The sequence below is a fragment of the Corvus kubaryi genome, unplaced genomic scaffold, assembly GCF_017639235.1.
Source record: "Corvus kubaryi isolate FWS band 111438036 unplaced genomic scaffold, C.kubaryi_AGA036_p1.0 37387, whole genome shotgun sequence".
Taxonomy (NCBI): Eukaryota; Metazoa; Chordata; class Aves; order Passeriformes; family Corvidae; genus Corvus; species Corvus kubaryi.
The window spans coordinates 7,160,116-7,173,583 of NW_024581129.1; the positions used below are offsets into that span (position 1 = coordinate 7,160,116).

Genomic DNA, 13,468 nt, shown 5'->3' on the forward strand with positions numbered 1-13,468 from the left:
CTCAGCTCCCTGCGCCCAGAAAATCCTGACAGCCCAGGAAGTACCAAGAACACACTTGGAACAAGCTAAAATCAGCTTCACTTGGGAAAAAGTGCGAAGTGGAGTGAAAAGGAAATGTTCCCAGTGGAGCTTTGGCCCTGGGAATGCCCAGCGGCCTCCAATGCATCAGCATCCCCCTCTCCCATGGCAAAACCTGAGGTAATGGGAAAGATTCCAGGTAAAACCACACACATCCCACCCCTCCCAGGCTCCCCATCCCTGCAGCCACAGAGCAGAGAAGGAACCCCCGGCACTGGGATGCCATTCCCAGCGTGTTTAACACTCCAACACAGTGAATCAGTGCTTTATTTTCAGTATGGAAAGAGGTACAAGACCAGCAGTTGAGCTCCAGGAGGTGGTGTGGCAAACTTCCCCTGTGCCCTTGGATCCATGGGATTGAGGCAAAACACATGGAGAGAAAAGCCCCCAGTGTGTCCCCGAGTGCAGCTGCACCGGAACAGCACCGGCAGCGCGGCCCCTCTAAACCCCACGGGTCAGCAACAGCCTTCCCCATCTTTAAAGATCTTGTGTACCAATTCCAGAGGAGGATTTGGCTTCTGGGACAGGGAGGAAAGGCCACGAATCAGGAGCTGAATTAAGGAGAATCAGTGTGACAGCCCTTGGGAGCATTGAGGCAGCGCAGACGCGATTCCCGGAGCCTGAGCGGTGCCAAGCGCAGCCCGTGGGCCCAATTCTGGCCTCCCTCCCACCAGGGCACAGCCAGGAGGAGCCTGAGTGCCACTGAAATTTATTACACAGTGCTAAATCAGGTGTAAGGCCAGGGCAGAGTCGAGGACGCGGATGTGGAACCGTCTGTGCTGTGTGCGAGGTGGGCAGAGGGGGAAAACACCTGGATGCTGCCCAGTGGGACCATAAAACATCCTTGCCCCAGCACCCTGGAAGGGTTTATATAGGGCAGTTCATACCATGATCCCAGCCCAGAATAGCTCCAGGGATTAACCCACACTCTGACCTCAGCTAATCCCGCGCTACTCCCTGGAAGTGCCAGCGGAGCAACCCTGGATTGCATCAGTGCCTGGCTGGGATCTGGAGACTGTCCTGGCTCGGCTGAAGTCAGCAGCAAACCCTCCCCAGAGCTCAGCAGAGGCAGGAGCACAGGCACAGGAGCTCCTTGGATGGAGCCCCAAGGAGGAACTGGACCAGGGAAACCAGGAGAGACCCATGACAGCGAAACCAGAGGGGAACCAGATAAGGAAAACCAGGGGATAAAACCGTGATGGGGAAATCAGGGGAAAACCGTGATGGGGAAATCAGGAGAGAACTATGACAGAGAAATCGGGAGGAACTGAAACAGGGAAAATGGGGAACCATGACAGGGAAGTCAGGGGATAAAACCTTGGCAGGGAAATCAAGCGGAAACCGTGACATCAGGGGCAAACCAGAACAGGGAAACCAGGAGCTTCCTTGGAGTTCCTGCTGCTGTGGGTGCCCTTGGCAGGACAGTGCACCCCAAGGAGCGAAGGCAGGATCAGCGCAGGGCAGTGCCAGGTGCAGCAGCTCGCTTATTTCTCCTTCAGGTCATTTTCAGCTTTACCTAAAAAAGGAACAATTGGGGCTCATGTTCCTTCCTCCAGAACCTTTTTATTTGGGAGTTTTGCTACACATCATCACCTGACAAGCAGGACAGCAGCTCATGGCTGTGGTGCCGCCTGGAATGTGGCCTCCTGCGGCCTTTCCTCGACAGCCTTTTCTTGGGCAACTTCCCCAAGGAGTGACCAGCAAACCCCCCCAGCCCCTCAGTGCCACCACAGGGGCTCTCTGCCCTCTCTTTGCACCCCCAGAGAACCCCCCCAAAGCTCAGCCACCCCTCAAACCCACGGAGACCCGTGGTCACACCCAGGAGCTCCAGTGGGAGGTCGGGGAGCCTTGAGCTGAGCAGGCTGAGCCTGATTTAGTCCATGAGCAGCTCTCTGGTGTTATCAGCACTGCCAGAGCCACGCTGCCGAAAGCACTGCAGCGCACACAGCATGCCCCCAAAATAACTCCCTGGGCTGGGACAGCTGCCAAGCCACAGCTGGTACCTTTCGGGACGAACTTCAGCGAGCTGCTGAATATTCAGAAGCGGGACTGGCCCTTCTTGGGCCCATCGTTGAGGAATTCGTGGCCCAGCCCGTTGCCACACTTGCCACACGTCACCTGAAAGAGCAAGGGGAGGGGTTGGCAGCAATCCGGCTTTCTCACGGGCTCATGGAAGACAAGCCCGGGGGTGTTTTTTTGTTACATCCCAAGGGTTCGGGGATCGGCACCTTTAAAGCCCCCGGGCGCTCCTCGCGCTTGGCCACGCTGTCCCCGTGCAGGGTCTCGGTGAACGCTGGCCACGGGGACGAGTGCTCGTACTTGGCCCGGCTGGAGAACAGCTCATGGCCACACTTGGCACACACGTAGATGCCTGGGGAGGGCGGCACGAGAGCGGTCAGTGCAGGGGACAGCGGGGGGGTCACGTCAGCGCGGTGACACGGGACACTCACGTGGGACTTTGCCGGGCTGTGGCTGCCGGACCCCCACGGAACCCCCAGGGCCAGGCAGGGGGGTGGAGGGGCAGGACCCCCATTCCCCATAGGGGTTGCCACAGGGCAAGATCCCCCCCAAGGGGCTCCTATAGGGACCGAACCCCCGAGCCCCTATCAGGACCCCCCCCCCCCCCCAATCGGGAAGGATTCCCCCACCCCACCGGGAGGAGCCCAACAAGGACGGCAGAGCGGGGACCCCCAGCCGGATCCACGGGTGGAGGATGCTCCCCCTAATCCCCCCTCAAACGCTCACCCGGAGGGTTCCGCTTTGCCGGGTGACACCCCCTGCCCGCCCCGCTGGGGATCCCCCCCGGCCGCACCCCCGTGGGGAGCCCCTCACCCGGCTGGAAGTGGTCCTTGAACACCTCTCCCCCCACGAAAGAGCAGAAGGACATGGCTGCGCCCGCGGCCCCGGCCCGTTCCGCTGGCCCGGCCGCGCCCCCCGCCACGCCCATACACCGGGCCAGCCCCGTGTCCCGCCCCTCGCCAGCCCCCCCCGTGTCCCGCCCTTGGCCTCTCCTCCGGCCCCGCCCCTGCAGCCCCGCCCCGCCGCCCGCAGAGGGCGCTGCGGGCCCGGCGGTACCAGGGGGGTCCCGGTACCGGGGGGGGGGCCCGCTCCGACCCCTCCATCCCCGCGGGGACCCCGGCCCGGGCCCGCAGCCCCCGCGCGGCCTCCCCGGGGCGGTGGCGGAGCGAGGGGCAGCCCCGGCGAGGGGGATGCGGGGGGGCGCGGGGCGGCGCGGGGGGCGCGGGGCGGAGCGCGGAGCCGGCTCGGGGCTGCGGATGCTCCGGCACCGCCGGCGGGAGCGGGGCGGGCGCCAGCCCGGCTCTGGGCATCTGCAGCCGGCAGCGGGACCGCGACGGAGCCTCCGGCACCGGCTCTTCACCGCCGGTACTGCCACCGGAACCGGCACCGGCTCCGGGCCTGCTATCCCGGCACCGACATCAGTACTTGGATCCTGGCACCAGGACCGACCGGCCTCCGCCAGCGCCGACACCGTCACTGGCGCTGGCACCGGCTCTTCTTCCCCGGCACAAGGTCCGGTCCTCCCCGGCAGCGGGACTGACCGCCACATTATCCTCCCCCGGCTCTGGGGCCACTCCGACTCCCCGGCTTTGCTCTTCCTTCTCCACCACCGGGACCGACCGGCCCTTCCCGGCTCCCCGGGCCCCTCCGCCTGCCGCAGGTACCGGCGCTGCGGGGCCCCGGGGCGGGCGGCGGGGCCGGGCAGCCCCGATTTCCCCAGCAGGGTTGGTGGCGGTTGGGACACGGGGTCCCTCAAGCACCCCCAGGGCTCTGCGGATGGGTGCAGGAGCGGGCACAGCGGGACCACCCTGCCCCGGGAGCGCAGAGCCGGGGTCACCCGTTGGGACCCTCCCACGGAGGGATGCGGGGTCCGATCGGGGCCCGTCGTGGGCGCGGGGGGTCCCGGAGAGGAGGAGGTGACAGCCCGGCATGTGGCAAGGTGAGGGCTTTGAAGGTGAACCTGGGCAGGTTTCCAAAGGGGCTGAGCTGCTGCAGGTTCCTTCTCCTTCCAAAAACTAGCACCACAAATCCCTTCTTTTGTAGTTTATATCCAAAACCTCTCGGATGACTCCCCGGGCTTAGGCTCTCATGGAAATGGCACCTTCCTTGGTGCGAGAGGAAAAAATTTTGGTGCCCTTTGGACAAAAACCGGGGTCTGGCTCTGCCACCCTGGCCCTGCGGCCGCAGCGACGCGCTTGGATGGATCCCCATTCCCTAACGCCAAGGGACGTGTCCGGCGGCCGGGAGCTCCCCCCGGGGCTGCGGGACCCCGGCGTGGGGCCGGCGCCGGCGGTGCCGCTGCCCTCTGCATGCTGCCCCTTTGAATTAGGTCAGGCTTCATCCCGGGCGGGCTGAGCTCCCGCTGCAGCCCCGGGGATTGATGGCTCGTGGCAGGCGCCCGGGCAGGGGGAGGAAGGGGCTCCGCACCGCGGGGCGCGGGGAGCCGGGAACGCGCCGCGTCACCGCACGGGAGGGAGGGGGATGCGCTGCTTTGAAAGCGCTTCCCGTAAGATCCACCGAGATCAGAGGAGCGGGATGTCAGTGAAAGCTCCAAATAGACTCCAGGGCCCCGCACACCTTAGAGGTGTGGATTTCCAGGCGGCGGAAGGAGCCGCAGCAGCCAGCAGGTCTTGGCAGCATCATCCATGGGATAACTGCTGTTCCCTGGAATTCCGACAGTGAGGCTGTGCTGGTGAATGGGATGGATGCTGGAACTGGCTGGATCCTTTCCCATGGGTGAGAGCTCCTGTGAGCTGCAGGGGCCATGCCATGAGGGATGTGAAAGTCTCAGGAAGACAAGCAGATACTGGGAATGGTTGAGACATGGGAGCGAAGCAGAGTCCATAGAGAGGCAGGAAGAGGTTCAAGCCCTGGGATGCACAGGGTGGTGTAGAGGCTTTGGGAGTGGGTCCTGGGGCTGGCTGGCTCTTGGCACCCTGCTGGAGGCACTCCAAAGCCCACCTGGCTCCTTGCTCCCCCAGCAGCATGAAACCCACTCCTGTATCCACCAGTAAAACCCCTGAGAAGGAGCGATGTGATGTGCAACTGGGAGCAGAGGATGGAGCTGGGATCCCACACTGCCCAGCCCATCGGCCAAAGTTACATTCTGAGCTTGCAGAATTCCCTCAAAGCCACCTTGGTGCTCCCTGATCTCAGGATAATGCAGAGCGCTCCAGGGACAGTGTCACAGCCAGGTTCTGTCACAGTGTTTTGTGCAGATAATTAGAGAGGGATTTCCAACTCCTTTGGCTGGGTGAGGAAAGCGCTGCTGTGGTGCCACATCCCCGCCAGCAGCACCACTGCCACCCTAATTAACCACAGAGGACTGAGGGAAGTTAATGAAGTTGATATTTCAATTAACTCACTGATTCTACAACCAAAGCAAACACCAGGCGGGCAGTGCCCCCCCCGGGAGCTCCCACCATGCCACTCTGTGCCATGCCACCTCCTGCTCCCTTGGCCGTGTGAAGGGAATGTTTTAGGGAGAGATGCCCCAAGACACCAGCCCAAGCTGGGTCGCAGCTTGTCTCTGTCAGGTCACGTCCAAGACTTGAATTTGAACCAAAGCTGGGAGCAAGGAGTGGAATTTTGGAGCTGGAATCCAGTGGAGATTCTCACTTGGTTACGGCTTTGGTGTGTCCACACACTGTGAGGGGGGACACTGTCATTAGGGGTCTTGTGCCCCTGCCCTGCAGAGATGTGACCATCCTGGGCTGGGTGTCCCAAGCACTGCTCCTCAAGAGACATCCCACTGAGCCCCAAACCCTTCCAGGGATGTCCCAAACAGGAGGGATCACCCCCTGAGAGCTGTTTGCTGGCACCTCCAAAGCCACCATCATCCTATCACCCTGTGACCCAGCTGAGCACACCCAGCTGCCCCCATGAAAACACTTGCAAGGACCTTCATATCCAATTTATCCTGTAAAGAGCAAAAAGATCCCCACGATCCTGCAGGGCCATGGGCTGGGGACGAGCTCCGGGCTGGGAGGTGGGGTAGTGCTGGGCCACCTCCACGCTCAGCATTTGCTCTGTGACACCTGAGCCAGCAGCAAAGCCTCCCCCGGGGCTGCACCTCCCTCTCGGGGTGCTGGTGGTCCAGCCAGGGCACACAGCTGGGTCTATCCTGCTGCACCCCACCTTCCAGCACCCCCTCCCCAGAGGTGGCTGTTGCAGCAGCAGCAGCGTAGCCCCCGCTGTACTCACCATCCCTGCCAGAGGAGAACTCCCATACAAGCCCAGGCTATTATTATCTCCGTCTTCCACCGTGCTAATGGTCTCTCAGGAAACAGACTTCTTTTTTTGCCTTATTTTTTTTTAGCTTTTAAAACCCACGAGTACGGGAGCGGTGGGAACGGAGAGCCGGGCACGGCAGAGTGGAACACCGGCAGCACTAAGCCCAGCACTGGGGAGACACTGTCCCCCTGACCTGGCAGGGACACGGAGCAGGGACCGGGCAGGACCCTGCAAGGACCAGCCCAGGGACGTGCTGGTAGGAACAGCCAAGGGTAATGGGCAGAACTGGGGATACTGGGAGTGGCTGTGATGTGGTGCCACTGAGAACCCTGCATGATGAGGGGCAGGGGGTGCCCGGGCTGCAGTGCTGGGGTGGGAGGTGGACAGGGCCCTGCGGCATCAGGGGAGGGATCCCTTGGAATCACAGAATCATGGAATGCTTTGGGTTGGAAGGGACCTTAAAGACCACCCCTGCAGTGGATAGGAACACTTTCCATTAGAGCAGGTCTCCTCTCAGGCCCAGCTCCACTGCTCATTTCCCTCTGCTCACTCCTTGTTTGGCTGTTTTGGTGCCTTGCCAGGTGCTGGTGGTGCCAGCAGTGCCACAGCCCTGCCCATGGGCTGGACAGCAACAGCCAGGCTCTCTGCAGGGAGCTGGGACCACCAGGATAATCACCCGTGGATGACTTGGGGTTAACAAGTGGCTCCTGTAAAGGAGAAGCAAAGCAAGAGCTGAGATTATATAAAGGGGGCTGGAGGCAGCTGCGGCACAGCCTGTAATTAATTCCTGGCACTGAGGAGCTTTGAAGATCCAGGGCGGTTCGGTGCGAGCGTGAGGCAGCCCCAGGGTCCCTGGGATGCATTCCTGCTCCTGCTGCAGGGATGCTGTGAGGGGAAGAGGGCGGGGGGGCTGAGCACTCCATGGACCTGCTGGGAGCTGACTCAGCACCGCGGTGGCCCTGCAGAGCCCTTCCTGCAGATCCCTTCTCCCTCTCAAAATCATGGAGGGGGCACGGCTCAGAGCGGGTCAGCCCATGGCTTTGGCAGGAGTGCTGCCATGAGGGATAGCGGCAGCTGGTGGGGACAGGACTGCACTTCGTTGAGGCCACAGACCCCCTCAAGACAATGGAAATCTTGTGTTAGAAAAACTTGTGTGCCCCCTTAGTAAAGCCAGAGATTGCTGGCTGTGCTTATGGAGCATCCCCACGCTGCACTGGGGCTGCAGCTTGGGCTGGCTCCATTTTGGATTCATGCAGTGCTCGAATCAGGGGCCAAACCGTGAACATTTAGAGGAGTCAGGGAGTCCTGCCCGCTGGCCTGGCATCCCTCCTCGCAGCCCCAGCACTCAGCACTGGGACCAGTGGAATGTCCTGGTGTGGAAAATTCCCCTGCTTTGGCTGCAGCCCTGGCTGGCAGCCCCGGGCTCTCGGCAGCCCCGGGCTATCGGCAGCCCCGTTGCTAATTGCCTGGCTCAGGTTTATCCTCGTTAGACAAGCGGTTTCCCACACGCAGCCATTGAGCTCATCTCACCACGGGGCCTTCTGCATCCCCTCCCTGTCGGGAAGCACAAGGAGAGCCACAAGCTCTATGCCCCAAGCGCATCCCCAAACAGGCTGGAAGGCGCCCAGCCCAGAGCGACGGGTTCCGGGAGATGCCCCCGGGCGATGCCGACGGGGTTGGCAGGACTAGGGCAGGGATGTTCCGTGCCCTGAGGTGACCCGGAGCTCTTCCAGCTCTGACAGCTGCTTCCCTGTCCCTCGGCAGTGCCGTCGGCGATGCGAGCGATGGCAGACCAGGCTGCGGTGGCAGCAGACGCCTCTCCAGCCCTGGCACCGTTCCCGGGCTCACCTCGCCGTGGGGACACCGAGGGACCAACACCCCATCCCGGCGGCACCAGGGAGGACACCGGCGGCCGGGATGGCTGCGGGCCCCTTCACACGGCGGACGGGGACGCAAAGCGTCCCCCCTCGCCCCAGCCCGGGGGGATGCTCCTGGCCGACCTCCCCCGGGCCGCCCAGCCCCGGCTGAGCCCGGCCAAGTCGCGCACGGCTCCATCGTCGCCCAGCGTGTCCCCGTCGGAGAGCCGAGCCGGCCTGCTCCGGCTGCGCGACGCCAGGCTGGAGGACACGAGGCGGCGGCTGTCGGAGGCCGTGCAGGAGCCCCTCAGCCGCCTCAGCCGCCTCATGGCCGAGGACAGCAGCCCCACGAGCCGGGCCAAGGAGCCGGGGGGCAGCCCCGGGGGCAGCCGCGGGCCCGGAGGCCGCCGAGTGCGGGACTGGACGCCCTGGGAGCCCACCCTGAACTGCCGCTACGAGATCTGCTCCTACGGGGACGTGATCCAGGTGGTGGAGGTGGCACAGAGAGACGCCGAACCCCCGCTCCCAACCCCCGAGGAGCCGCCGCCGGCGCGGTCCGGGGCCACCGTGCCGGGCAGAGCGCTCGCCTCCATCGCCCTCCTCGCGTACGGGTACCTGGTGCTGCCGCTGCCGCCCTACGCCGCCGGGCTCGGCGTGGGGCTGCTCTGCGGGCTGCTGCTGGGCTTCCTCGCCGTCCTCCTCCTCGTGCCCAAGGCCCCGCCGGCCGCTCGGGGACCGTGGGGCCGCCTGCGCCCCAAGCTGCTCCCGGGGGAGCCGCGGGAAACCCCCCACCTCCAGGTAGGAGAGGGGCGGTCCGGGATGAAGGGCTGGAGGGGGTTGCGGAGTTGGAGGTGCCTGTGGTGAGCAGGAAGCAGCCGGCTCCCTCTTCCCCCTTTTCCAGGGCTGGATGAATCAGCTGCACGTGTACGACCCCGAGCTTTTCCATCCGTCGCTCACACACTCGGTGCTCGCCGTGCTGGACGGGTCCACCCTCAAGCTGTCCTACCCCAAGAGCAACATCCCGCGCCGAGCCACCTTCGAGGAGGAGATCCTGGACGCAGTCTTCGTCAGCCACCGCTGCTACGACCTGACCGACGCCAAGGTGAGCCTGGAGGTCCCCAGGACCCTCCCACGGGGACCCCCCATGCCTGGCCCGGCCTCATCCCGCTCTCGGTGCTGCAGGTCTTCCTGTGCCCCCCCAGCCTGGCCCGAAAGCGGACGTGGAACAAGAAATATCCCATCTGTGTGCTCCTCCCCGAGACGGCGGAGGGAGAGGGCAGGAGCAGCGAGGAGCACGACACGGAGCTGCAGGGGGATGAGGGGACAAGGAAGGTGCCGGTGTCTGGGCAGGACATCCCAGGGGACTGCAGGGAGAGGTGCCTGTACCTGTTTGGGCGGACAGGGCGAGAGAAGGAGGAGTGGTACCAGCACCTCGTGCAAGCCTCCCATGGGACACCTAGCAGTCATGGTGACACCAGAGCAGGTGAGGAGCAGCCACCACGGCCTCTGCTCTGTGCCAGGACTGATCCCGGAACACAATCCCTTGGTGGGCAGCAATGAGCACAGAGGGACATGGAGGAGCCCAAAGTGTAGCCAAGAGGGTTCACGTCATCAGCACAGAGTGGGTGGCGTGTCACTGGCATCATGGACAGGCATCACGTCACCCTTGATGCTATCCTGACCCAACAGATTGGATATTAGGCAAAATTCTTCCACTGAAAGGGCGGTCCAGGCCTGGCACAGCTGCCCAGGGCAGGGGTGGAGTCCCCATCCCTGGAAAGAGTTAAATCCCTGTGGATGTGGCGCTTGGAGAGGTGCTGGGGAATGGTTGGATTGATGACATTGGAGGGATTTTCCAAGCTAAATGATTCTGTGGTTCCATGTCCCCAGGCATGGGATCAGTTCCGCAGAGCAGCGGCAGCAGCAGTGGGGGCAGTGCTGAGGACATCCCATCCACAGATTCAGCCAAGGATCTGTCAGGAAGTGTTGAGGAGATTTACCTGGATTACAGCACCTACATGGCCCGATTCATGCCAGCACAGGGGGCACCCAGCCCGGACCGGAGCCCCTCTCATGGAGCTCTGGGCAGCCCCACGCCCACAAAGGTGAGTGGGACAAATCCAGCACTGGGAGCGGGACTTGAGCGCTAAGCAGAGGCTGATGGACCCCACACAGAGCCACTTCCAGTCTGTGGTTTGTGTGAGCAGCCAAGCCCTGGGGCAGGAGAGCACCAGGACAGCAGGTTCCACTGCTCACGGGGCCACCTCGCTGCAGGGGCTGGTGGCTGCTGTCCCTCCGCAGCTCGGCGAGGACACGGCGAGCATGGCCTGGATGAATGCGCTGGTGGGGCGCATCTTCTGGGACTTCCTGCGGGAGCAGTACTGGGCTGAGCAGGTGTCCAACAAGATCCAGAAGAAGCTGAGCAAGATCAAGGTGAGAGGCAGGAGCATCAGATCACTCGGGGCAGCCTTGTTCCCAAGGCTCCATGGCACATGCCAGGCTGTGGTGACCGTCGCCCATGGGGTTTCCCTCCATCAGCTCCCGTATTTCATGAATGAGCTGACGCTGACAGAGCTGGACATGGGCACATCTATCCCCTCAGTTCTCAGCGCCTCCAACCCCACCATCAATGAGCGAGGTAAGAGCCCCACAGAGGGACAGGGACCCCAAGGCTGGCTTCAGGATGGCTTTACTGAGCTGCCAGCCCGGTCCCCAAAGCTGGGAGGTTTTGGCAGCACGCAAACAGCTCTGACCCCTGTGGTGCTGACCTGATCTCGCCCTGTCCCTCTCCCTGGCAGGACTCTGGGTGGACATGGAGGTCACCTACAGCGGCTCGTTGCAGATGACGCTGGAGACAAAAATGAACCTCAGCAAGCTGGGGAAGGAGAGCTCTGCAGAGGAGAGCGGCCCTGCAGAGGCAGGCAGAGAGGGGTAAGGAATCTGTCCATGGATGGGCTCATCCTGCTCCTCCTGCCCCAGTGAGGCGAGGCTGCTGTCCCCAGAGCACCCCGTGATCTCCTGGGGTTTGCAGGGCCAGGCCGCGGCTGATCCTGCTGGCAGACAGCGATGCGGAGTCGTCCAGCGCCGGCTCCTCTGACGAGGAAGATGTCACCACTGCAGAGCCTGTGGGAGCCCCGGGGGAGCGGCTTCCCCCGCCTGGCACCGAGGGGTAAGGGGGTGCTGGGGGTTTGTGCCATGGGGGGCACTGGGAGGGGCTGGGGGATGCACGGTGCCATATCAGCACAGGAGCTGGGGGACAGTGTCCCCAGCAGGGCACACACAGCACATCGTGGCAGCTTTCAGAGGGGACTCTGTCCCTGTGGGGTGCTGTGGCAGAGGGCTGGGGAACCCCAAAACCCAGCAGGGCTGAGCTGGGGCCCCTCTTGCTTTAGCCACGTCAGCGGCAACAGCACGAGCCGGAAGATCCTGCGCTTCGTGGATAAGATTGCCAAGTCCAAGTACTTCCAGAAGGCCACAGAGAATGAGTTCATCAAGAAGAAGATGGAGGAGGTTTCCAACACGCCTCTGCTGCTGACGGTGGAGGTGCAGGAGCTGGCAGGAACCCTGGCCGTGAACATCCCCCCACCACCGACCAACCGTGTCTGGTACCAGCTCTCTTTTCCCCCACAGGCACATCCTCCTTCCAGCTCCCCTTGCTCCCTGTGAGGAGCCAACTCCACGGCTTTGGGTTCATCTTGAGCACCAACAACCCAGGGCTGTTCCTCAAAGGGGCTCACAGACCTCAGGCTCATTTCTCTGAGTCTTCACCCAGGCCAACACAGGATCTGGGGACCCTGAGCAGCTGTGACCTCCTCCCTAAAACCCAGCAGTGGGGCCACCTGGGCTGAGCCGCATCTTTGAGAGGTGATGCTTGCTGCCTCTTTCCTTTCCCCTCACAGGTACAGCTTCCGAGTGCCACCGCAGCTGGAGCTGAAGGTGCGCCCGAAGCTGGGCGAGCGGGAGGTGACATTCCTGCATGTCACTGAGTGGATTGAGAAGAAGCTGAAGCACGAATTTCAGGTGCCTGGGCTGTTCAAGGGCTTAACAAACCCTGCTGAGGCTTGGGCATTGCTGCCATCAGGGAGAGTCAGCCTCAGTTCGGGCCACTTGTTTCTGCAAAAAGCCGACATCTGGTCTGGTCTGGCCAGCTTGGAACAGTGAAGACACAGAACCCAAATAACAAGCTCCAGGGCTGAGGAAAAGTGATTTCCTCCCACCATTTGCAGGCCTGCCCCAAGCAGGGAGGGTTGGGGGTGTCAGGCAGTCCCAGGCAGATATCCCCCAAAAGGGCTGAATCCACCCATCTGCTCTGGTTTGGGGATGTTTGGGAGATTTACCTTCCCAAGGGTTTGTTTTCAGCCTCTCACCTCTGCTCAAAGAGCAGAAATGTCCCCACAGGTATTTAGGGCCCCCCAAAAGCCACCCATTTGGATGGCTTCAAAGTGCCCTGCTGTGGCCACCCCTGAAGCCATGGAGGTGGGCAGAGCAAAGATAAACTGTTCCTGTTCATCCCCACCCTGATATCCAGGGCTGGGACCGCCCTGGGGCTGCTGCTGCGGGGGTGGGAGCCCAGGACCTCCAGTTCACAGCCTCTGACCCAGGCGTGGCTCCTGCCAAGCCACCTCCAGGCAGTGTCCCCGTGGTGTTCAAACCCACTGATTTGTTATTCCGGATTCCTCTTTTCAGAAAATTTTGGTGATGCCAAACATGGACGATCTCATCATTCCCATCATGCGCTCTGGCCTGGATCCTTGGCCACCCACCACAGGACTGCCCCGGGACCTGCCAGCCAAGGGGGACAGGAGGCTCTGAAGCACAATCCCAGGGGCAGGGACAATGCCCGGAGCTCAGGGACCTCGCTGGGACATGGGGACAGCCAGGGCCTGGCCACTGACTGCACCCAGGGCTGTGCCTGGATTCATCCTCATCCTCTGCTTCTGCAGATGAGCCTCTTCAAATCCTGCAAGCACACGTTCAGGGCACAACCAGGCTGCTGGAGACCCAGGAATTTCATGGCCATGTTCCCAGGACTCCTGGTCAAGTAGGCAGCTCTGGACAGTGGAGGGCTGGCTTTCCCACTGTCTGGTTCCCGAAGAGGGTGCAGGACACCTGGACCAGTTCTGCACCAAAGGAGTTGGGATCATTGCTGATCCGAAATTCCCAGCTCCGGGGCATCCCCCCCTCCCCACAGGCAGCTGGGCTGCAAGGAAAGCACGGGTGGGAAAGGAGTCCCAACTGAATAAATCCATCGCTGCCCAGCCCTGCCTAGCAGCCCTCTTCTT

The 13,468-nt window shown here is 62.5% G+C and overlaps 2 protein-coding genes across 3 annotated transcripts; one reads left to right on the top strand and one right to left on the bottom strand.

Annotated features, from left to right (window-relative positions):
- Positions 1-327: 327 nt before the first annotated feature.
- On the bottom strand, positions 328-3,017 carry MSRB1 (methionine sulfoxide reductase B1). The gene is made up of 4 exons (XM_042037523.1): positions 2,911-3,017; positions 2,307-2,449; positions 2,082-2,196; positions 328-1,594 (listed from the first exon to the last, which is right to left on the bottom strand). The coding sequence occupies exons 1-4, from the start codon at positions 2,963-2,965 to the stop codon at positions 1,563-1,565; spliced, it is 345 nt and encodes a 114-aa protein (XP_041893457.1). The 5' UTR covers positions 2,966-3,017; the 3' UTR covers positions 328-1,562.
- A 313-nt stretch (positions 3,018-3,330) lies between these two features.
- LOC121668847 (testis-expressed protein 2-like) lies at positions 3,331-13,444 on the top strand. 2 transcript variants are annotated; one of them, XM_042037062.1, is made up of 13 exons: positions 3,331-3,757; positions 6,416-6,586; positions 8,095-8,984; positions 9,088-9,288; positions 9,369-9,669; positions 10,077-10,291; positions 10,461-10,619; positions 10,725-10,824; positions 10,985-11,117; positions 11,218-11,355; positions 11,579-11,791; positions 12,086-12,206; positions 12,873-13,444. In XM_042037062.1, exons 3-13 carry the CDS (start codon positions 8,106-8,108, stop codon positions 12,996-12,998), a joined length of 2,586 nt encoding a protein of 861 aa, XP_041892996.1. In that variant the 5' UTR covers positions 3,331-3,757; positions 6,416-6,586; positions 8,095-8,105; the 3' UTR covers positions 12,999-13,444. The 2 variants fall into 2 exon arrangements, with proteins under 2 accessions (XP_041892996.1, XP_041892997.1); XM_042037063.1 differs by lacking the exon at positions 12,873-13,444 and having other exon boundaries at positions 11,579-11,729; positions 11,817-12,179.
- The last annotated feature ends 24 nt before the right edge of the window (positions 13,445-13,468 follow it).